Raw genomic sequence first — 23,881 nt, 5'->3', positions numbered from 1 at the left:
TCGAAGGGTTTCTTGAGGTAAGTCTCTTGTGCTCATTTTTTATCAATAATCTTGTTTCCCCATTGATTTTCCCACCTAGTTTGTGTGTATTTAAGGTGAAATTTGGGAGTTTGAGGCTAGGGATTTAGAGAGTTTAATTTGGGGATTTGAGTGGCGATTTTGTGTCGTATTTTGGTAAAATTGGTATGGTTGGACTCGTAATCGAATGTTGTTAGTAATTTGTGACTTTTACTCGATTCCGAGACGTGGACCTGGGTCGACCTTTTGGGACGAATTTTTAATTCTTTGCTAAAATCGTAGTTTTATTATTTAAATTAGTTTCTTATAGTTGTATTTATAGTATATAATTGCTTTTGGCTAGATTTGGGTCGTTCGGAGTCGGAAATCCAAGGGAAATGCATTCTTATCGATTGATTGAACGAGATTTGAGGTAAGTGACTTGTCTAACCTTATGTGGGGGAAACTCTCCTTAAGTTTTGTTACTGTTATGGTATTTGCAATACGTGAAGGCCGTATACGTAATGTGACGAGTGCATACTCGGGTTAAATATTGAAAAATCTGATCCTTGCTGAGTAGTTTTCTTTTAATTCCTTAACTAAGTTGCTCTAGCATGTGTAGTCTTCATGTTTAGCCTTTTTCTTCCTTATTTTCCTTAGACTCTGATGTATAGAGATACTTAGCATTTCTCCTTAGAGCTTGTGGCTTATTTCTATCGGGTTTTGGGAGTCGTAATTATTTGGATCGCAGTTTTTATTTATATTTCATATGTTGAGATTTGAGTTCACTTTTATATTCATTTATTCCACAAAAATGTTAGGCTTACCTAGTCATAGAGATTAGGTGCCGTCACGACATCCTACGGAGAGAAATTTGGGTCGTGACAAATTTTCTCCCAACAAACCTAACTTACAAAATTAGACCAGAAAGATACATTTGATGCCCATTTTCAGTTCTCCTACCTCTATCTATCTCTGATGCCCTTTAACATGAAGCTATCAAAGTCCTCCATTGAGTTTCCCATGCCAGAAACCTATTCCATCACATGTATAACAGATGGATTGATTGGATTATCAAGTTTTATACTTAGTGCATCAACTCTCAAAGAGAAAATTCCAAAATTTTGTTAACTAACTTCAGCAATACCTTTTCATACATTAAGGAGAATTAAACAGGAGAAATATCATGAAAATAAAATAGGAAGCAGAGAAAGATCGTTGCATTTTATGTTATAAAATTTTCAACATACATAGTTAAAATATCCAGTGTGGAACACTTAAAAACACTGTAAATCCATATCAAATCAAAGAATAATTACTTACATAGTTATCTAACACCCTTCAAGCAAGTGCAGACCATTGCATAAAAGTTGTCTACATGTGTATTTACTTTAGGAAACAACAAGGACTTGGTGAGTAAGTCTGCAATATTTTGCGAACATCGCCATAATGTCTCGCTAGAGTATACTATATATTTTTCCTTGATAAATTAAGTTACAGCCAATATCTATATGTTTGGTTCTCTGAAGCACCATTCCATGCAACATGAAGTATTCATATATCTAGATTACAATACAAGTTTCATATGACTAATCTTTCAAACTTCAACTCTTTGAAGTTGTTCGATCCATCTGAGTTCACAAGTTGCCACTGACATGATCACTATTTTTCTTTTACGCTGGATCTTGCAACCACATTTTGTTTTTTGCCTTCGGAAAATACCAAATTACTTGCAACTAAAAAACAGTATCCCACGGTCGATTACATTTTAGAAGGCAAGCACAATGTTATTAAAAGTGTACGGGAAAAACCGAGCTCGGTGTTCGATCGAGCTTGTGAAACGGAGGGCCAAGGTCAGAACATCTGTAATTGGGTAAAAATCGAAGTCCGAGGTTCGATCTGACATCCAACATGGTTAGCCAAGGGAGGAATATGATATTTATGATCGAACCCAAAGTATCATCAAAACTAGACAGCGAGATTATCAGATTTGCCCTCGAGTTTACCGAAGGCGTAACCGGTCTTGTTTCCAATGGCCTCGAAGAAAGCTTTGCCAACTCATCCGACAGGGGTCCATAATTCTCGCCATTAACCAGTCATTATGGCAGAAATCACAAAACTACTCAAAAAGGGAATTAACGGTCAACAAATTAAGGACTTTTGCCTTTTATAGAACAATAAAATAATACCTTAAAAGGTAGATCTCCCCTAATATATAAAGGGAACTTGACAATTCATTAACTATATTGTAACATACACTCATAAGCAATACATTTTCCAAGCCCTTACTCTTTGATATTTTTCTGTCAATAAAGGTGTATTCAACTCAAGAGTGGCTTGCATTCTTAAGCTGAAATCATCCAATTCCTATGGTTTGCAGTTATTTTATCGCTATTTATTTTAATTGCAATCTAATTTATTGCTTTGTATCAAGTTAATCCACATGCCCTTATAACCACTAACAAATTCAATTGTTATATGATTTTGAGGGTAAATAGTTTGGCGTCTACCGTGGGGCTAAGGATAATAGTGGTTATTTGATGCAAATCTTCATAACACACACTACTTTACACTTGCTCTTTAAAGTGTCTTTAATTTCAGGCTAAAAATGCCAAACTCTCAATTAGCACCCCTACATATCGACAACGAGTCCGGTCATCAGGGTGAGAATAACAACATAGCGCCCGGTAACGTAGGGCCACCCGCTGGTCCCGTTGGAATTTCGATCGCAGATCTAATTGATGCTAATTCACATGTGGCTATTGACGCCAACTTGCCTACCGATCCCGAAAATAGCATCCATCGTAGGGCCCGACCGGCAGATCAAAACACACAAAATAATGAAGAAGACGGGATCAGCCTACAGATGATTTGTGAAATGCTGCAAGCTCAACAGGTGGCAATAGCTCAGTTGCAGAGCCAAAGCCAGACGCCAAGCAGGGTTGAACCCGATCCGCCCCGTGAAGTCACCCGCAGAAATGAACTGGTCGTAGTAAGGTCAAATGAACAAGAATCTGGTACTAATCCCGAGATTGTAAAGATGCTTGGGAGCTAATAAAGCGGATAGAATCAGGGGAAAAGAAAATTGAAGCAAACAAAAAAAGGTGGAAACCTACAATTCTAGGGTAGATCAAATCCTAGGAGAACCTCCGATATTGAAAGAACTGGATTCCAGGAAGTTCGTGCAAAAATCTTTTCCTCCGAGCGCGGCTCCGAAGCCGATCCCCAAGAAATTCTGTATGCCCGAAATACCTAAGTATAATGGGACGACCGTTCCAAATGAGCATCTAACCTCTTTCACATGTGCCATCAAAGGGAACGACTTGGAAGACGACGAGATCGAGTTTGTTCTACTGAAAAAATTTGTGGAGACCCTGTCAAAGAGAGCTATGATATGGTATTACAAATTACCTCTTAATTCTATTGACTCATTTGCTATGCTTGCAGAGTCTTTTATAAAAACACATGCCGGTGCCATCAAGGTCGAAACCAGGAAATAGGACCTTTTCAAAGTCAAACAGAAGGATAACAAGATGCTTAGGGAGTTCGTGTCCCATTTTCAAATTGAACGAATGGATTTGCCAACAGTCGCTGATGATTGGGTTGTTCAAGCTTTCACTCAGGGACTCAACATTCGAAGCTCTGTGGCTTCACAGCAACTGAAGCAGAATTTGATAGAATACCCTGTCGTTACCTGGGCCGATGTACATAACCAGTATCAATCAAAAATCAGAGTCGAAGATGACCAACTTGGGGCCCCTTCGAAGTCTGTTTATCCCGTCAGAACCCTCGACAGAGTCAAGAGAGACATCGATCGTGAATCAAGATCAAACAGGGATCGATATCTGCCATATAATGGAGATCGGAGAAGCAGTGGGTGCGGGCGGAACCCCGTAAGAAACGAAAGGAGAAATTATCAAGGTCGAAGCAACCTGGGGCTCATGAACAAAAATAGATCGACAGGTCCATCGGGCTTAAAGAAGCGCTGAGGCTATTGTAATACAACTTTAATGTCGATGCTGCCACCATCGTATCAGCTATCGGGCGCCTCAAGGATACCAAATGGCCTCGACCTCTACAATCTGATCCAGCTCAAAGGGATCCTAACCAGATGTGCAAATATCATGGGATCCACAGTCATAGAACGGAAGATTGTCGACAACTAAGAGAAGAAGTAGCCTGATTATTCAACAATTGGCACCTTCGAGAATTCTTGAGCGACAAGGCAAAGAATCATTTCAGGAACAGGGATTCTAACAAACAGACAGAACAAGAAGATATCGAACCTCAACACGTCATTAATAGGATTACCAGTGGAGTCGATATCCTACAGGGGCCGATGTTGAAACGCACTAAAATATCCATTACTAGGGAGAAACGAACTCGAGACTACGTACCAAAAGGAATTTTATCTTTTAGCAATGAGGATGCGGAAGGGATCATACAGCCTCACAATGATGCACTGGTAATATCTGTACTCGTAAATAAAACTCAAATTAAACGTGTGTTGATTGATCCAGGTAGCTCGACCAATATCATCCGGTCGAGGGTCGTGGAACAACACAGTCTACAAGACAAAATCATGCCTGCAGTCCGAATTCTAAACGGGTTTAATATGGTATATGAAACCACTAAGGGGGAGATAACGTTACCGGTCAATATCACCGGAACCATACGAGAGGCCAAGTTTTATGTGATAGAAGGAGACATGAGGTATAACGCCCTTCTCGGAAGGCCATGGATCCACAACATAAGGGCAGTGCCCTTAACTCTTCACCAAGTGTTAAAATTCCCAACTCCGGAGGGGATTAAGACAATCTACGGGGAACAACCGACTGCAAAAGAGATATTTGCAGTTGAAGAAGTGATTCCAATATCAATACTTGCAACATCGAAGGAACCAAATTCGGGCACAAACCAAGAGGCCAAATAGCAATCACCGACACTAGCCACGACCCAATCGGATAAGCAGGGGACTTATGAAGACGATGATTACGGGGTTCCCCGATCTTTTATAATCCCCAATGACTCTGACGTAACCAAATCAATGGTCGAAGAGCTGGGACAGGTTATACTGGTCGAGCATCTACCCGATCGGAAGGTATACCTGGGCATGGGGTTAACTCCCGAGCTAAGGAAAAAACTTATACAATTTCTTGTAGCTAACATATATTGTTTTGCTTGGTCCTATCTCGTAATGACAGGGATCCCACCGGGGATACCCACACACAAGCTAAGCCTGGACCCGAAAATCAATCCGGTCAAGCAGAAGAGGAGGCCCCAGTCCGAGGTCAAACATGTTTTTATCAAGAATGAGGTATCTAAACTCCCTAAAATAGGGTCCATTCGGGAGGTTAAATACCCAGATTGGTTAGCAAGTGTAGTTGTAGTCCCTAAAAAGGGAATAAACTAAGAATGTGTATAGATTACAAAGATTTGAATAAGGCATGCCCCAAAGACTCTTTTCCTTTGCCCAACATCGATTGTATGATCGATGCCACGACCGGCCACGAGATCCTCAGTTTTCTCGACGCCTATTCCGAGTAACATCAAATACTGATGGACCCGAGTGATCAGGAAAAAACCTCCTTCATTACTAAATACGGCACATACTGTTATAACGTGATGCCATTCAGATTAAAAAATGCCGGTGCCACCTATCAACGTCTAGTAAACCGAATATTTGAGGTAAAAATAGGAAAATCGATGGAAGTTTACATTGACGATATGTTGGTTAAGTCCCTGCGAGCAAAGGACTATTTAAAACATTTGCAAGAAACCTTCAGCATATTGAAGAAGTACAATATGAAGCTGAACCCGGAAAAATACGTGTTCGGAGTTGGATCAGGTAAATTTCTCGAGTTCATGGTATCCAACCGAGGAATCGAGATCAACCCCGATAATATCAAAGCCATTGAAGATATCACGGTCATGGACAACATAAAGGCCGTGCAAAGGCTAACCGGGCGCATAGCCGCCCTCGGGCGATTTATTTCGAGTTCATCTGACAAGAGCCACCGATTCTTCGCACTGTTGAAAAAGAAGAATAACTTCTCATGGACTCCGGAATGTCAACGAGCTCTGGAGGAGTTCAAAAGATACTTATCGAGCCCACCGCTGCTTCACACACCAAAGACAGACAAACAATTGTACTTGTACTTAGCGGTCTCGGAGATAGCGGTAAGTGGAGTCCTGGTTTGGGAAGAGCAAGGTATGCAATTCCCAATTTATTATGTTAGCAGGACCTTAGGTGAGGCCGAAACTAGGTACCCTCACCTCGAAAAACTGGCGTTCGCTTTGCTAAGTGCCTCTAGGAAGCTAAAACCATACTTCCTATGTCACCACATATGTGTCGTAACTACTTATCCATTAAGGAACGTCATGCATAAACCCGAACTATCAGGCCGGTTGGCCAAATGGGCCGTTGAAATAAGTGGGTACGATATTGAGTACCGACCTTGGACTGCCATTAAGTCCCAAATTTTGGCAGACTTCATGGCCGACTTCACGCCGACCCTAATACCCGAGGTCGAAAGAGAGTTATTGATTAACTCGGGGACTTCCTTGGGAATCTGGACCCTCTTTACAGATGGCGCCTCAAACGCAAAAGGGTCCGGTCTTAACATCATACTAAAGCCACCAACAAGTAAAATAATTAGGCAATCTATTAAGGTTATGAAATTGAATAACAATGAGGTCGAATATGAGGCCATGATTACAAGCCTTGAATTAGCCAAAAGCTTGGGGGCAGAGGTGATCGAAGCCAAGTGCGACTCACTCCTTGTGGTAAACCAAGTTAATAAGACATTCAAGGTCAGGGAAGAACAAATGGAGAGATATTTGGACAAGTTACAGGTGACATTACATCGGTTCAAAGAATGGACTTTGCAATATGTACCTCGGGATCAAAACAATGAAGTTGATGCCCTCGCTAACTTGGGATCGTCGGTTGAATACAACGAGATCAACTCGGGAGAAATTGTACAGCTTATGAGATCGGTGGTGGAACAAGGCCACGCTAAGATCAACTCAACGAGCCTAACTTGGGACTGGAGGAATAAGCACGTGGAATATCTCAAGACCGAAAAACCGCACTCTAACCCAAAGGAATCCAGGGCACTACGAAAGAAGGCAGCCCGGTTTAGCTTGTCCGAGGATGGAAATAAGTACGTCGAATACATTTTGAGGAAAATCCACGAAGGTACTTGTGGAAATCATTCGAGCACCGAATCACTAGTTCAAAAAATAATTAGAGCCGGTTACTACTGGATCGATATGGAAAAAGATATAAAGGAGTTCGTTTGAAAATGTGATGGATGCCAAAGGCATGCTCCGATGATTCATCAAGCAGGAGAGCCGCTACGTTCAGTCTTGTCACCACGGTCGTTCATGAAATGGGGGATGGACATCATTGGCCCCCTTCCACGGGCACCCGGTAAGGCTAAATTTATTTTGTTTATGACTGACTATTTTTTTAAATAGGTGGAAGCACATGCATATGAAAAAGGTCAGAAAAAGAAGTCATCAATTTTATCTGGGACCACATTGTATGTCGATTCGGAATACCGACCGAGATTGTGTGCGACAACGGAAAACAGTTTATTGGCAGCAAAGTAAGCAAGTTTCTCGAAGACCATAAGATCAAAAGAATCTTATCCACTCCTTACCACTCTAGTGGGAACGGACAGGCAGAATCCACCAATAAAACCATAATCCAAAACCTCAGAAAGAGGTTGATCGACGCCAAAGGAAAATGAAAGGAAATGCTACTTGAGGTCTTATGGGCGTACCGTACAACCTCGAAATCCAGTAATGGGGCCACCCTGTTTTCTTTGGTTTATGGCACTGAAGCTTTAATATCGGTCGAGGTCGGAGAACCAAGCATCAGATTTTGATATGCAACAAAGGAATCGAACGATGAGGCTATGAGTACGGGCCTAGAGCTATTAGATGAAAGGTGCGAAGCCGCCTTTATCCGGCTGGCCGCCCAAAAATAGCGGATCGAAAGATATTACAATCGTAGGTCCAACCTTCTACACTTCAATACAGGGGACTTGGTGCTAAGAAAAGTTACACTGAGCACTCGAAACCCGAACGAAGGGAAATTAGGACCAAACTGGGAAGGACCGTACCAAATTATCGAGATCACCGAAAAAGGATCCTATAAGCTCGGAACAATGAACGACGAGCAATTACCGAACAACTGGAATATAACTCATTTAAAGGATATTACTGCTAAGGTACGACTCTGATTCTTTCTTTTATTTTTACATTTCAAACTAACACTAGTAGGTGACCAACAAGGGATGATACGAGATCCTAGGTCTGAAAGCACGTGTTACACTCTTTCCTTGAACCGGCTTTGTCTCAAATGGGTTTTCTGGCAAAGTTTTTAATGAGGCAACAAGTAAATCGTGCTAACTTAGAATTGAAAGTCGGCTACGAACCGGTGACAATAATCACAATAGCATTCGAGGCCACTCTTTAGTAAGCCTCGAACACTGGGGGCAATAAACCCGGATATCGACTTTAACAAGGAAAGAAACTTCGTGATTGAAGGGTCTCGATCAATAGGATTTATTGTAAGGGTCAAACGGTCAAATGAACCATGCCCACACAGACCGCTCGAGCCCTGGCACAAAACATGTATACATGTACAATTATGGTGCACAAGAATATAAAAGAAGATTCTTCCTTACATATAAACGTCTTGTCCTTTAAAAACAATTCTTACATCTTTCAAGGAAATTCCTAAAGCTAAAGTTATCGAGCCCAAGGGCCAACTTAATCCGAGTTCGAATATTCACTCTCACTCAGGGACTGCCACTTTGGCATTACCCAGATTTAAGGCTAAGGCAATTTTGGGTTGACAAAACCCTAGGGCATGAAGCTTATCTGGCATTGCCTGAATTAAAAGGCTAAGGCCGTTCCAAGTTAATAACACTCGAGGGCATGAAGCTTATTTGGTATTGCCCAAATTTAAAGGCTAAGGCCATTCCGAGTTGACAAAACCCGAGGGCACAAAGTTTATTTGTCAATGCCCGAATTTAAAGGCTAAGGCCATTCTAGGTTGTCAAAACTCGAGGGCACAAAGATTATTTAGTAATGTCCGAATTAAAAGGCTAAGGCCATTTCGGGTTAACAAAACCCGAGGGCACAAAGCTTATTTGGCAATGCCCGAATTTAAAGGCTAAGGCCATTTCGGGTTGACAAAACTCGAGGGCATAAAGTTTATTTGGCAATGTCCGAATTAAAAGGCTAAGGCCATTCCAGATTGACAAAACCCGAGGGCAAAAAGCTTATTTGGCAATGCCCGAATTAAAAGGCTAAGGCCATTCCAGGTTGACAAAACCCGAGGGCAAAAAGCTTATTTGGCATTGCCCAAATTAAAAGGCTAAGGCCATTCCGAATTAATAACACTCGAGGGCATGAAGCTTATTTGGCATTGCCCGAATTAAAAGGCTAAGGTCGTTCCGGGTTGACAAAACCCGAGGCCACAAAGCTTATTTTGGCAATGCCAAAATTTAAAGGCTAAGGTCGTTCCAGGTTGACAAAACCTGAGGGCACAAAGCTTATTTGGAAATACCAGAATTTAAAGGCTAAGGCCATTCTGGGTTGACAAAACTCGAGGACACAAAGCTTATTTGGCAATGCCCGAATTAAAAGGATAAGGCCATTCTGCGTTGACAAAACCCGAGGGCACAAAGCTTATTTGGCATTGCCCGAATTAAAAGGCTAAGTCCGTTCTGAGTTAATAACACTCGAGGGCATGAAGCTTATTTGGTATTATCCGAATTAAAAGGCTAAGGTCATTCTGAGTTAATAACACTCGAGGACATGAAGCTTATTTGGCATTGCCCGAATTAAAAGGCTAAGGTCGTTCCGAGTTTATAACACTCTAGGGCATGAAGCTTATGTGGACTCGGAGATGTCCGAAACTCGTAACAAAAACAAGGCCTTCGAAAAATTCTCATAACCAATTTTAAAGGCTACCATCAACAAGCAATAAACCCAAATTATTTTGGGGAAAAGTGTTCAGTAACATCGAATCCCTATAATGCCTTAACACAAAGTAAAGGCAAGGTTTATTCGAACCTTCAATCATAACCTAATCGTTTTATGCTGAGGCATTTCGACCTTTGCGAATACAAATAAAAAAGCAAAGGAAAATTCAGAAGCTATGAAAAGGAAAAGCCTTATATATATATATCAAAATTTCTTTACAAGAGCTGAATAGCCCCGATACATATTCTTTACAAAAGGCTGAACGGCCTCAACAAAAATATAGTACAAAAAGCAAAATGATCCTAAATGGCCTAATCTTCATTGGGGGCTACATCATCGCCTACGGGATCTTCGCCACCATCCGACCCACCTGACTCTTCAGACCCCTCGGAATCCTTCTCGGGATAAACCAGCTTCCAAGCCTTGGCTTCACATATCTTGGCATTCTCGATTTCAACCAATATGTCAAAATTCTGAGCATGGACTCCCTCGAGGAAATCCCTTCGAGATTTCCACCTCGCATGCTTCACCATGTTTCTCGTTTGTTCCGGAATGGCCTCGACATCGGCCTTGAACTGGGCCACTTTATCATCATCCTCGGTCTTGGCTATGACGACCTCTAACTTGGCTGCCTCAAGCTCCTTGGCCAGGTTCTCTTGACCAAAAATAGCCGAGTTCAACTGAGATTGGAGTCTCTCGATCGTATTGACCTGCATCGAGTATTTCTCCTTTATAGCCCGAAGCTGAACCTTAGTCAAAGCCAACTGCGCCCGGGCAGTCTCTTTTTCCGAGGCCATAAGGTCCATACTTTTCTTCCATTCTTCGGCCTCAACCTTCACCGTATCCACCTCCACCCGGAGCTGCTCGATTTGGTCAAGTCTCTTTTGAACCTGTGGGTTTGGGTTGTTAGCCAATGTGTCTAAATTATCATCACTAAGTTCAAATATTTGTCTTACCTATTCGACCAGATCAGCATGCTCCTTCCGAGCCGCTTTTAACTCGGCCTGGAGCTTCTCACTAAGAAGCTTGTAAGTATCCTTCTTCTCAGCAAGCTCCCGAGTCTCGAACTCGAGACGCTTAAACTCCTCCCGATATCGGAGAAAGGCCTCGTGATGAAGCATTGAGGCCTGCAAGCACAAAGGAAAATGTTACGATTATTCATGATTAAATCTAATTACATAATGAAGGGACATTCCAAATTACCCGATTCACCGCCTGTTGAGCTTTGTTGAACAGGCAGGGTGCTTTCACCTCGTTCATTCTAGCTTGATCCTCTCCGGTCATCAAGCATAGAAGGTAACTGGTAATCCCTACAGGGGCAGAGAGAACCCGGACGTCCTCCGAAATGGGCATAAAAATTGCTCGTCTCCGAGTAGGATCAACACTCGGAGCTGGGAACGGATTCACTAATTTTGGGCTTGAAGAAAACCCGTCAGCTCCTGGGGACGGTATCTTCTTTGGTACCGGTAAGTCGCCCAAACCGGTGACATTCCAGGCCATAGAAAAAATTGTGGAAAGAATCGGCTGCTCCTTGGGCCCCTTCACCAAAGTTACCTTTCAACGTCTGAGCCTCGTTTATCATAGAATCGGTAAATGAAGGCGACCCAGAGAGATCGATCACCCCAAGTGCCTCCTTAGGCACATTATCTTATGACCGAGAAATACCGGTCACAGTCTCTTTTTCGACCTCCCTAACTTAGGGAAAAACGATGTCGACCCTCCCTGGTTCGGAGATTTCAGCCACTGCTTCTTCTATGGCCTTTATAGCTTGAGGCAGTTCGGAACCGCTTCTCACGCAGGCCACTAATTTAGAATCTTCTTCTTCTTCTTCGGACTCATCCCTCAATCGATGGAGTGAATCCGATGAAAGTTCTTGGGCACTGGCATTCTTAGCTTTGCGCGCCAGCCGCTTCCTCGGTCTCTTCCTTTCAGGGCTCGAGGAACTCGGAGCTTTTCTTCTTTCTTCTCTTTATCCTTCTTCGGAGTAGGGGGATCGGCGTATATGTCATCATCGGCTAATGGAGGCCTCATTTTGACATCTTTTAGTAAACCTGCAAAAAGAAAGTAAAACGATTCAGAGATCAAAGATGTGAAAGTAAGATCAAATATAACGTAGAGAAAAACTTCTCTCCATGATTACGGGCCTCCCATCGGCCCTTCGAAAGCTCACGCCATAAGCGCTCGGAATAAGGTCTTTGTGTCGCAATGCCCTCGACCCACTCTTTGAGTCGAGGAACAGCATCCGGCATCTGGGCAACAACTGCATTATCACATAACATCGATGAGAAGGGAGGGAAAAGAAAAGCAATATTTTGGTTTTAGTTAAAATTTTATAGTAAAACTCGAAAACGAAGACATAAATAAATATATATATTTTGTATGTCGGGTGTACAAATGACATATAAAATATATGCAACAAACATAATTATATACAAATTCTATATAAGTTATATGCAAATTATAATTTTTTGACCTAATTATGTACAATAAAAATTGTATATGAATCGAAGTTTTTGATTAAATTTTGTACAACTAAAAATTATATATGAATTATATATAAATTATAGCATTTGACCAAATTTGTATATGTTTTGTAGATGACTCTAATTACTTTTTGTTAAATAAGAAAATCCAGCTGAATCGACAAAATATGTCCTAATTTTGTATATATATGAAAAAAATTCCTTCCTTTAGTTGGATAGGGTTGAGCTAAGATTAGCCTATAAATATTTTAAAAAAAAAATTAATTTGAATAGCCATTCACCTAATCATTTAAACTAAAAAATCATGTACCATCTATATATAATTCATATGATATGTTTATATATATATATCGGTTAAAAAATAAATAAAATTCGGTCGGTTATTTGGGTAAGGATATAAACTTCTAGGCATGATCCTAGTTAGCCCGTCAGTCTTCAGGTTGGGCCGAAGCCAACCCATTAGGCCCAATAAAAACATAATACTTTAAATTAAAATTTCAAAAAAGAACGTAAGAAGAAAATAAAGAACTTATAACTTTAACTCCCTTTGAACACCCCCCCCCCCCCCCAAAAAAAAGATTAACTCCTTAATTTGTTTTTTTTCCTAGTATTGAGCATCAAGGATTTCAAAATTTTATATATATATATATATTCTAAAAATCATTTTATTCGTTAAGGTAGATTACACTTCCAACCTTTTGACAATTTACAATTGTCTACTATAATTTGTATGACTTTATTTTTCAATAATTATTTCTTATCGATAACCTTACATTGAGTTTAGCAATTCGTGTTTCAATAAATTTAATATATTAATTATGACCTTTTCTCAACCAATTAATTGTTTTATTTTTATGAATTTGACATATTAATTTTGAAATTCAATTAGTACCATTTTGCTTTACAATTGAATCTTCTCAGATATTCTATTTTAAAAATATTATTGCACAATTCAATCGAGCCAACTGAACTATGTTAAGTTGATTCGATCAGGATCGAGCATTGACTAAATCACGTCAAGTTTGATTAAGAATTGAGTTAACTCAGCTCGTGTCTTTTTAATAAGATAAGAGTCGAACAGAGTTAACATACGACTGAGCCGGAGCCAACTTAGCTCGCTGAACATGCTTACTTCTAAACTCTAGTAGTGTAAATGTAGTAATGTTTTCACATGAATAAATATTTATCACTGCAAATTTATAGCTTTATACTCCCTTGCGCAAATAGTTGGTAACACAATGAACTCAGCGACATAAATAATCTTAAGGACACATGCATCTAGTCATATGACACATTTCTAGAGAATTTACAAATATTGATTTCAGGTCAGCGACAAAACTAGAGAATTTAATAAAGAAATTAAAAAAATGTAAATATGAACCAATAAGTTTCCGGGAAAGGGGATTACTCATTAAACCCTCTAATAAACATAGCTACGCCACTTCAATCGGTTACCATTATTATTCAAGGTTATGGTGAGATGAATATCATAATTTTATTTTTACTCAGAAATTTTTAATTCGAGCATCATAAATTTTTTATAAAGAACGTTTTCTTCTTTAACGAGCCTTACGCGGTGATAGAGATGGCAAACGGGCAGGTCGAATTGGATATGAGCGGATCGAAAACGGGTAATGCAAAAAAATAGATAAATTATCCAACCCGGCCTATATTTACTACGGATAAAAAATAGGTTAACCGGCGAATAATATGGATATCTATATTATCCATGGCTTCTTGAATATTAGTATCACTTTTGGGAGAATTTCTAATCTCCATAACTTTAGAAACTCCCAATTTGAGGCTTTACAAATATAAAAGTTAAACTTATTGGTTATCCATTTTGTAAGTGGATAATATGGTTCTTTATCCATATTCGACCCATTTTTAAATAATTTATTATTCCACCCTTTTTTTAATAGATAATATGAGTTGATAAATATTTTCTTTTAACCATTTTGCCACCCCCACTCGGCCACAACAGCTTCAAATCTAAATTATTCGAGACCTTCATATAAACATAAGATACACAAACACAAAATGAGAAACCAAAAAAAGCCGATAGTCTCTCCAAAAATGCTAAGAAAAGAATTTCACACAAGTTAAAAACTTCCTCAGGAAAAACCACACAGTAACTTCCAAAACTAATGTAATAACATAGTCATAAACCTCTGGGCCCTTGTTTTTTCCATCTCTATACCCGACCAAGAGTAGGACAATGAAAGTGAAACAAATAGTGTAAGAAAAATTGATATTCTTAGGGAATCAAGGTGTGGAATAAGTAACCCCATTAGATCAAAACTTGTCATCTTCCAGAATACTTAAATGGACTTTTTTGCAACTTTTGCAGTAACTGACCACTGACCCCATCCACCCTCCCATGGCCTCTGCAATTCTTGCTTTGGACCACAAATTTTTTTTTTTTTTTTAATATACTAGTACTGTTTTTTCCAACTCTCTCTTCTTGTCTTGATATTGTAAAAAAGAATGAAGTCAAAAACTTCTACAGCTCATCTTTATTTGCACTGTTACACTTCCCTAAACACACTCTTCCCAACCCACCAATTCTTTATTCAAAATGTGAAGATTAGATTTGTAACAAAAAGAAATACTAGTGTCTTTGTTAGTAGTATCTTTTTCATTCACCTAACCCCTTTTGCTCTGATCTGTTTTTTTTGCTCTCAAAGCACATATCTTTTGCTACATTGAAGTTTGGTTTTTTCTTTTAAAGTTGTGTCCTTTTCATCTTTCCTGTTCACAGGACATTCCATTACTGCACCACTCTGTAGTATCATTCTTAAAAGTTTTGGTCAAAAGACTCAAAATTGTTACTAGATGGGAGATTTTTTGTGCTTTACAATTTCTTCATTCTTAGCAACAACTCATTAGTATGAGCAAATTGTGTTTCTGGGGTCCTCTCATTGTTTTGTCAATGTTCATTTGACTAAATAAAACCCCTTTTGACTTGCTTTTGATATAGGGAAATGTAGGGTCTCCTACTTTGATTTTGATGTTTTGGTTATTGCCTTATTGGTGAGTGAATTTAATGTGGCAACTTGCATTTGGACATTTTTGTGTTAAACCTATTGAATATAGGTTCTTGGAAGTTCACCACACTGTTCAACTGATCTACTCTCTTTATCTGTTAAACTTCAATGATTCTTGTGGTTAGTGTTTACCTAGGATTATACTATTTTATTTCACTTATATAATTATTAGTGATAATAATTGCTGTTGTATATTGGAATTCTTGAAATAATTGTCCAATCATAGCATCTCAGCTTTCCTCAGCTTTTCCTACTTCCTGTTTTTTTGTCTACTTTCTTGGCCCATTCTGGCTTGTTAGCTAGTGAAAAATGCTGTTTTCCACTTCTTAGTTCCCCACTCTCACACTGGTTTTTCATTGGGAGGAAAATAAAGAGGAGGAATGCAGTCTGCCATTTGTTTGGTGCTGCTATTTTTAGTTGAGTTAGTTAAAGGAAGCTTAGATTTGGATGTTCTTTTGGAGCTTAAGAAGGGTGTTCTTAAAGACCCTCTAGGGAAAGTCCTTTCTTCATGGGATTCTAAGTCATTAGGACCAAATGGGTGCCCCAAAAATTGGTATGGTATCAGTTGTAGTGATGGCCATGTCACTTCAATTGAACTAAATGATGTTGGTCTAGTTGGAGCTTTGGATTTTGCAGATATTGCTGGCCTAAAAATGCTGCAGAATTTGTCTGTTGCAAACAACCAATTGAGTGGGAAAATTACTAAGGAAGTTGGTTTGATTGTTTCATTGGAATACTTGGATCTTTCCAAGAACTTGTTTAGTGGCTCTATACCCTCTGAGCTGACTAGTTTAAAGAACTTGGTATCTCTTAATCTTTCTTTAAACAGCCTCGACGGAATGGTTCCGTCTGGTTTTGCTAGTCTTGAGAAATTGAAGTATCTGGATTTGCATTCTAATGCCTTGTCAAGTGATATTATGCTGCTACTGGCCTCATTGGGTGATGTAGAGTATGTCGATATCAGTAGCAACAAGTTTATTGGATCACTAGACCTGCCAGTAGGAAATTCGAGCTTCGTCTCGTCAATTCAGTATTTGAACATTAGTCATAATAACCTGGCCGGGGAGCTCTTTCCTCATGATGGAATGCCATACTTTGATAGCTTAGAGGTGTTTGATGCAAGTGACAATCAGCTTACTGGTATTATTCCGTCCTTCAATTTTGTAGTTTCTCTTCGAATTCTTAGGCTTGGGAACAATCAGTTGTCTGGATCAGTACCCGAAGCTCTTTTGGAGGAAAGCTCAATGATCTTATCAGAATTGGACCTGAGCCAGAATCAGCTTGCAGGTGTGTTGAGCCTTTCTTCTTTAGTTAATTTGTTTGGTTGAAGTGAATGTGAGTACTCTATGGTTAATTACTACTACTGATGAAGCGTACTGCAAGTGATCTATTTTTGCACTGTCTTGTGATCTGAGGTTGTCAGTGTGATGACATGTGAACAAAATTCTTTGATTGTCAGCTGGAAGGAATGCTTGGTTTTCTTGCAATCAAACATAATGTATAGAACCATGATTCCTTTGCACTACGGATTGTGTTGTAGAGGAATGCTCTACAATTCTCTCTTTTTTTAGCTTGCATATAATTGTCATACACATTGTGCATCCCAAGCTTAGGGATATTTCTTACTTATAGTTAAAAGTCTAAAGCAACTATTACTATAAACTTGCATTTTAAGTAGTGGTGTGTCCTAGCTTCTTTATGAAATGCTTACTGTATTGTAAACAAGCTGCATAAAGCTATTCCTTTTATTATTTTCTTCAAGGCAAAATCACTAGCATAAACTTACGGGTCATTTTCTTTCAAGGACGGGGTTCGGGTGTATTATAAGCCTTATTTTGGGGAAGCTCTAGAACAACTTCTAGGTCAATGAAGTATGTCTTTATTTTTAAAATTTTTAAAATTTAAGTTTCTTGTACCACTGGCCTAGGCCCAGCTACTTCCTTCTCCAAACTATTTCATGTAACTGTTTGCTATTTTGACAGGTCCCATCGCAAGTATAAGTGCCGTGAATCTCAAGCTTCTAAATTTATCCTACAACCAGCTGTCAGGCCCCTTGCCTGTAAAGGTTGGGCGTTGTGCCATCATAGACCTGAGCAACAATCTGCTAACTGGAAAAGTTTCCCGGATCCAAGGTTGGGGAAATTACGCTGAAGTTATTGTGTTAAGCTCAAATACATTGACGGGAACCTTTCCCAACCAAACTTCCCAGTTCTTGAGGCTTACTTCGTTAAAGATTTCAAACAACTCACTTGAAGGTGTGTTACCAGCTATTTTAGGTACATACCCCGAACTTAAAATGATTGATCTTAGCATTAACCAACTTAGTGGTACTCTCCTTCCCAGCCTTTTCAACTCTAGCAGATTGACTGATATTAACGTGTCTTTCAACAAATTTACCGGCAGTATACCTATAGTGGCATTCAAGTCAGAGAATTTAAGCTTGATTTCTCTAGATCTTTCACATAATGAATTATCTGGCCTTTTGCCTCCGGGGCTGTGCAAGTTCCCGGACATGGTATATCTGGATATCTCTAATAATGATTTTGAAGGTGGCCTTCCTAGTGACCTCTCTGACAAATTGGAATATTTCAATGTGTCTAATAACAATCTTTCTGGAACGGTTCCGAAAAATTTATGGAGGTTTCCTATCTCCTCGTTCCAACCGGGGAATCCCTTGCTTGTACTGCCAAAGCACGTCGAAGCTCCGTCAGAAGGAGATTCCACTTTGAACTTGAGAAGTCACGGCCCTCGCATGAAATCCACCATCAGGGCTGCCCTTATTGCTGGTCTGGTCTGTAGTGTATCTGTCATAGCTTTGTTGACATTAGTAATCTACCGCAAGGCTCATCAACGAGATGGTGGGAAGGATGATACCAAAGTAACTAAGGGTAAAAAAGGTATGGAACTATTCTTCCCCGAGTTAGATTTGCATTTGATCAGATCAACTGATACTAACGTCTTTTCATTTCCACAGGTTTGTCTTTATCCGATATAAAAAACGGACATGATACAAGAGATCAAGGGATGCCAGTGTCAACAGTCCAAAATGAGCCGATATCTTCTTCTATATCTGTTATGTCATCAGCCAATCTATCGCCTTCTAAGGTTCAAGATCAATCCAAAAGCCCTAACTCTCTCAGGGTTTCTTCTCCTGATAAACTGGCTGGAGATTTGCATCTATTAGATAACTCCTTGAAGTTCACTGCAGAAGAATTATCATGTGCTCCTGCAGAAGCTGTAGGCAGAAGTTGTCACGGAACATTGTATAAAGCTATGCTTGGTTCAGGCCAAGAATTTGCTGTCAAATGGCTTAAGGAAGGGATAGTGAAAGGCAAAAAGGAATTTGCTAGAGAAGCTAAGAAACTGGGGAGTATTAGGCATCCAAATTTAGTTTCTCTTCAGGGTTACTACTGGGGTCCCAAAGAGCACGAGAGGCTTCTCATATCGAATTACACCAATGCACCATGTTTAGCTCTCTATCTTCTTGGTAAAGGTAGGTCTCCCCCTTTCTCTCTATAGAGTATAGCACCTACATCGATTTGTTTAGCTTTTCTTATTTTTGTTTGAGGCTAAGATCATGATCCAGTTTTACTAAAGAAGTTAGAGGCTTCTGTTTTGCATACACTGTACTTTGCTTTCTAGTTTTGAATGATGAGATGGTCACACGCATTTAACACATTTTTCATTGTATGCAGATGCAGACTCCTATAAGCTACAACCGTTGTCTTTTGAGGAGCGGCTCGAGGTCTCTGTAGATGTAGCTCGTTGTCTAAACTACCTTCACCATGAAAGTGCCATACCTCATGGCAACCTGAAATCCACAAATGTACTAATAGAAACGCCTAACGTGAATGCCCTCCTTACAGATTACAGTCTTCATCGGTTAATGACATCAGCTGGAACAGCAGAACAAGTACTAAATGCCGGTGCACTTGGTTATCGGCCTCCTGAATTTGCAAGTACAAGTAAACCTTGCCCGTCGTTGAAAAGTGATGTTTATGCGTTCGGGGTTATCTTGTTGGAACTGTTGACTGGAAGAAGTTCTGCAGAAATTGTTCCTGGAAATTCAGAAGTGCTGGATTTAACAGAATGGGTGAGATTGTTGGCCATCAAAAACCGCTCAATCGAGTGTTTTGATCCATTTTTATTGGGAAAAGAGAGCAACGAAGGCGTGCATGCGATTCTTGATAGCATGCTTCAGGTTGCTCTCAAGTGTATTTTGCCAGCTGATGAAAGGCCTGATATGAGAATGGTTTTTGAGGAACTTTGTTCAATAGTACAATAACACAAGGGGAGAGGTAGATAATTTGTTCTATTTAATTGTTTAGACCAATTCATTTATGAATTAGCACATTAAGTGATGAATGAAGAATTTGTGTATTCTCCACATGTTGGCAAGAAATAAAAATTTCTTGTACATAAGCTGCTAATCATTTTTATGAACCTTGTAAATTAGTGGTGCCAGAATCACATTCATCTTCTGTTTTATAAAAGAATTTTGTTACCAAAGTTGAATTAGTTTGATTATTTGTATGTCATATCTTTTTTATTCTAAAATTTTGAAGAGTTCTTCATTTAGGTCCTGTGTGCATCTCATAAGCTAAAAAATTCAGTCTCATAAAATAGGAATTTCATGTACTTTTGTTCATGCTGTTTAAGAAATATGTTTCTTTTCCTTTTTTTGTTTACTGTTTTTCTGTTATGGACAAGAGTGAGTTGCTCTAATGGTGAGCACCCTCCACTTCCAACCAAGAGGTTGTGAGTTCGAGTCACCCCAAGAGCAAGGTAGGGAGTTCTTAGAGGGAGGGAGCCGAGGGTCTATCGAAAATAAGGCTGTCCAACGGGACGGGCCGTCCCGTCCCAGTCCCGTCTCACTTAATTCTAAACGGGATAGGCCCATGTTAAACGGGACACGGGATGGGACGGGATGGCCATTTCGTCCCGTTTCGTCCCGTCCCCTCCCTCCTGTCCCGTCCCGTCTCGTCCTGCCTGTCCCGCGTCCTATTTTTGTTTGTGCATTATATACAAGAAATTTATAATCCTGCTTTTCAAGGTTTTCCTAAGACCACAGTTAGAAATGATGTTTTTAAATTTCAAACCGAATATCTTCGGTATATTCGTTGTGTATTCTTTCACTTAGATTGTAAAGTGTCTATCACATCTGATATAGGTCGTAGTCCTAATGGTTATGATTATTTAACTGTTACATGTCATTGGGTTGATCATCACTGGAACATGCAAAAACGTATTATTGGTTATAAATTTGTTGATTCAAAACACACTGGAGCATATATTGCAACTACTGTTCTACAAATTGTTGATTTTTATGGACTCATTGATAACGTTTTAACTATCACCTTAGATAATGCTTCTGCCAAGTGCTAACACAACTACATCAACTAGCTTAATGAAATGATTGCAAAATTAATCCAACTTATGCACCGCCCATTAGTGAAATGATTGCAAAATTTTAAAAGTATTTTTCCTTATTCCCCAAGTTTATTTAATTTCTACTATACTTAACCCATCTTTAAAATTAAGAGGTGCAAATGGACTTGTTCATAAAATTTATGAGAATTTAGCAATTCAAGAAAATAAACAACCATCTCTCGAATACTGCCAAGCTAACATATATTCTTATGTTAGATCAATGTTTGATAAATATAAATTTATGGAAACAACAAGTGGTGAAACTAGGGAAGAAGAAGAATACAATGAGATACTTAGCACTGGGAGCGATGACGGCATGGAACTCATGGAACATCAATAAACATTGTCAATTCCAGAACAATGTCCGAGAGAAATTATAGATAAGTTACAACGAAATTATATATGAGCTTACAAATATTAGTATGATAATTTGTAATTGGCTACTAAGAGGCCTAGTTCAAACAGAACCCTTCCTAGAAGGTGGCTGCGTAGATTATGTGCTATTCAAAAGAATTATATTTGTACGTGAGATTTGAAAGTTCTATTAATAAAGTAAAAGGCTCTAAGCGTTGAATTATTTTTATGAATTGTCTTACACTCTTACTTAGTTACTTAATGGCTTGAAATTATATTAAATAAATTATAACTCTATTATAAATTTATAATTACTAGAATATTTCATTACAAGTCTTTTGTTTTAATATTTTATAATTATTTACTTAGTTTCCTAATTTTCGTTTAATTTTTAACTTTATTAAATAAGTCAAAAAACTAGTTATTGCAAACTTTAAAAACTTAGTCATTGTCAAAAAAATAGCTGTTGCCAAACTCAATGCTTAAATAATTTTTTTTTAAAAAACGACACTTAAGGCCCGCGAACCCGTCCCGTCCTGTCCCGTTTGTTAGCGGGACGGGATGGGCCTACTGTTTCGTCCCGTTTGTCCCGTCCCATTTCGTCCCGTCCCGGCTACTTGGAGGGAAGGATGCAGAGGGTCTATTGAAAATAGCCTCTCTACCCCAGGGTAGGGGTAAGGTCTGCGTACACACTACCCTCCTCATACCCCACTAGTGGGATTATACTGGGGTGTTGTTGTTGTTGTTTTTCTGTTATGGTGCTTATTAAGTTTTTGCAGTATACTCTTAATTTTTAGTTCTAAAAAATTTAGCTTATAGTTGATTCTTCTACTAACTTCGACGTACATTTATGTCAATGTTACTGTGTTTTTTATAAATATTTATGAGTTCTTAATTAACTAAACTAAAATTAAAATAATTCTTACATTATCCGTCCAAGTCTTGATGTCCTTTTTCCTTTTCTTTTCTCTTTTTTTCTTGAAGAATAAAAATAATTAATTCATATTAATCGAGTAAAGAGTTGATATACTTGGTCAAGATAATTCAATAATCAGCAGTTATTTGTTATAAATAAGATGCCGGCAAATTGACTTTTAGATATACACGAATATTTTACATCTGCATATTAAAATTTTAAAAATATTAGTTGTCTTTGGATCTATAAAGAATTACAGAGTATAATTTAATTGCAACTCGGAATTTGCTACCTAACATAATAAAACTTCTCCTTGCAATGGCGGCCGACTCATTATTAATATGTTATAACAGTTCAACAAGTTATATGAAAGTCATTTGTTCACAAGGAATTGCAAGGTATGAAAAATACATAGCTATAATCACAGAAACAAATAAAAAGAGAACTATTTTTTTTTTTGTAAAAGGCTGTAAAATTTCAAATATACCTTGATTCTTATATCCAATTTGTCACGATTGAAACAATATATTTTTGGAACGAAAGATGATGCGAATTTCCTAATGTTTGATCTCCAAAAAGATTAGACACTATTTTGATATGTAGGAAAATTGTCTCTTGATCACCCTCCGTCTCAAATTATCTGCAGTGATTACTAAAAGTAATTATCTCAAATTATTTATCAATTTAGAAGTTCAAGATAAAATTAATTATTATTTTACCCATTTTACTGTTAATAGTAATTATTCTTGAAGATGAAAATATCACACAAATAGAGTATATATTCAATAAAGAGATATCTTAAGAGATAAATAAGGGTAAAATAGTCCAAAATCCTCTCTAATTAATTTTTTCAATGGGCTTATAAAATAAAATATAACAAGTAATTTAAAACGGAGGAGACAAGAGGGGGTTGCTCTAGTGGTGAGCACCCTCCACTTCCAACTAAGAGATTGTGAGTTCGAGTCACCCCAAGAGTAAGGTGGGGAGTTCTTGGAGAGGAGGGAGCCGATAATCTATCGGAAACAGCCTCTCTATCCCATGGTAGAGGTAAGGTCTGCATACATACTACTCTCCCTAAACCACATTAGTGAGATGAGATTATACTTGGTTGTTGTTGTTGTTGTAATTTAAAACGGAGAAAGTAGTATTTAGTTTAAATCTTGGATATGTGTATCTTTTCAAAGACAAATAGATGAGAAGAAGACAAGAGCCAAAGGACGAGAAGAAGTGTTCAAAGCACGTGTAGAGGATCTACGTGACTTCAATAGAGAGAGAGAGATAGGTGCGTGGTGGCCAGACAGTGACAGCTAGCTAAGCTGGGGTTTTGACAAAAGCTCAATTGGCGAAGAAATCAAATTGCTTCTGCCCGCGGTTAACTACGCGGTTCCATTGGAATTGGGATCCTACCGCCCTTCCACTAACTATTCAGATTGCACCAACTATTTGAAACCATTGGCAATTAAAATTAAGCAAGTGGGCGTTTGGAAATAAAAATTGTACCATTCCCAAAATGGTATTTAGACTTAGAATATAATTTGAAACTATTTTTTAATTTTTATGAGTGATTTAAAGTGTAATTTTTAAAAATAAGTTTTTTTTGTTTTTTAAATTTTTAAAATTCAATTTCAAGTAAAATTTAAAATTTTTAT

The 23,881-nt window shown here is 38.6% G+C and overlaps 1 protein-coding gene across 1 annotated transcript; it reads left to right on the top strand.

The window, feature by feature from the left end:
* The first annotated feature begins 14,997 nt into the window (after positions 1–14,997).
* On the top strand, positions 14,998–20,041 carry LOC107761676 (LRR receptor-like serine/threonine-protein kinase GHR1). Its single transcript, XM_016579921.2, has 4 exons — positions 14,998–16,819; positions 17,515–18,429; positions 18,507–19,025; positions 19,228–20,041. The coding sequence occupies exons 1-4, from the start codon at positions 15,913–15,915 to the stop codon at positions 19,815–19,817; spliced, it is 2,931 nt and encodes a 976-aa protein (XP_016435407.2). The 5' UTR covers positions 14,998–15,912; the 3' UTR covers positions 19,818–20,041.
* Positions 20,042–23,881: the final 3,840 nt, after the last annotated feature.

Source organism: Nicotiana tabacum, chromosome 9 (assembly GCF_000715075.1).
Source record: "Nicotiana tabacum cultivar K326 chromosome 9, ASM71507v2, whole genome shotgun sequence".
NCBI classification, from domain to species: Eukaryota; Viridiplantae; Streptophyta; class Magnoliopsida; order Solanales; family Solanaceae; genus Nicotiana; species Nicotiana tabacum.
Note: the sequence above shows the minus strand (reverse complement) of the source record. Positions and strands in the feature narration are given on the sequence as shown.

Coding starts and splice junctions, on each gene's coding strand:
- LOC107761676 (XM_016579921.2), top strand. CDS start 15,913: ATGCAGTCTGCCATTTGTTTGGTGCTGCTATTTTTAGTTGAGTTAGTT. Junction 16,820..17,514: donor GAGCCAGAATCAGCTTGCAG/GTGTGTTGAGCC, acceptor CTATTTTGACAG/GTCCCATCGCAAGTATAAGT. Junction 19,026..19,227: donor TCTCTATCTTCTTGGTAAAG/GTAGGTCTCCCC, acceptor CATTGTATGCAG/ATGCAGACTCCTATAAGCTA.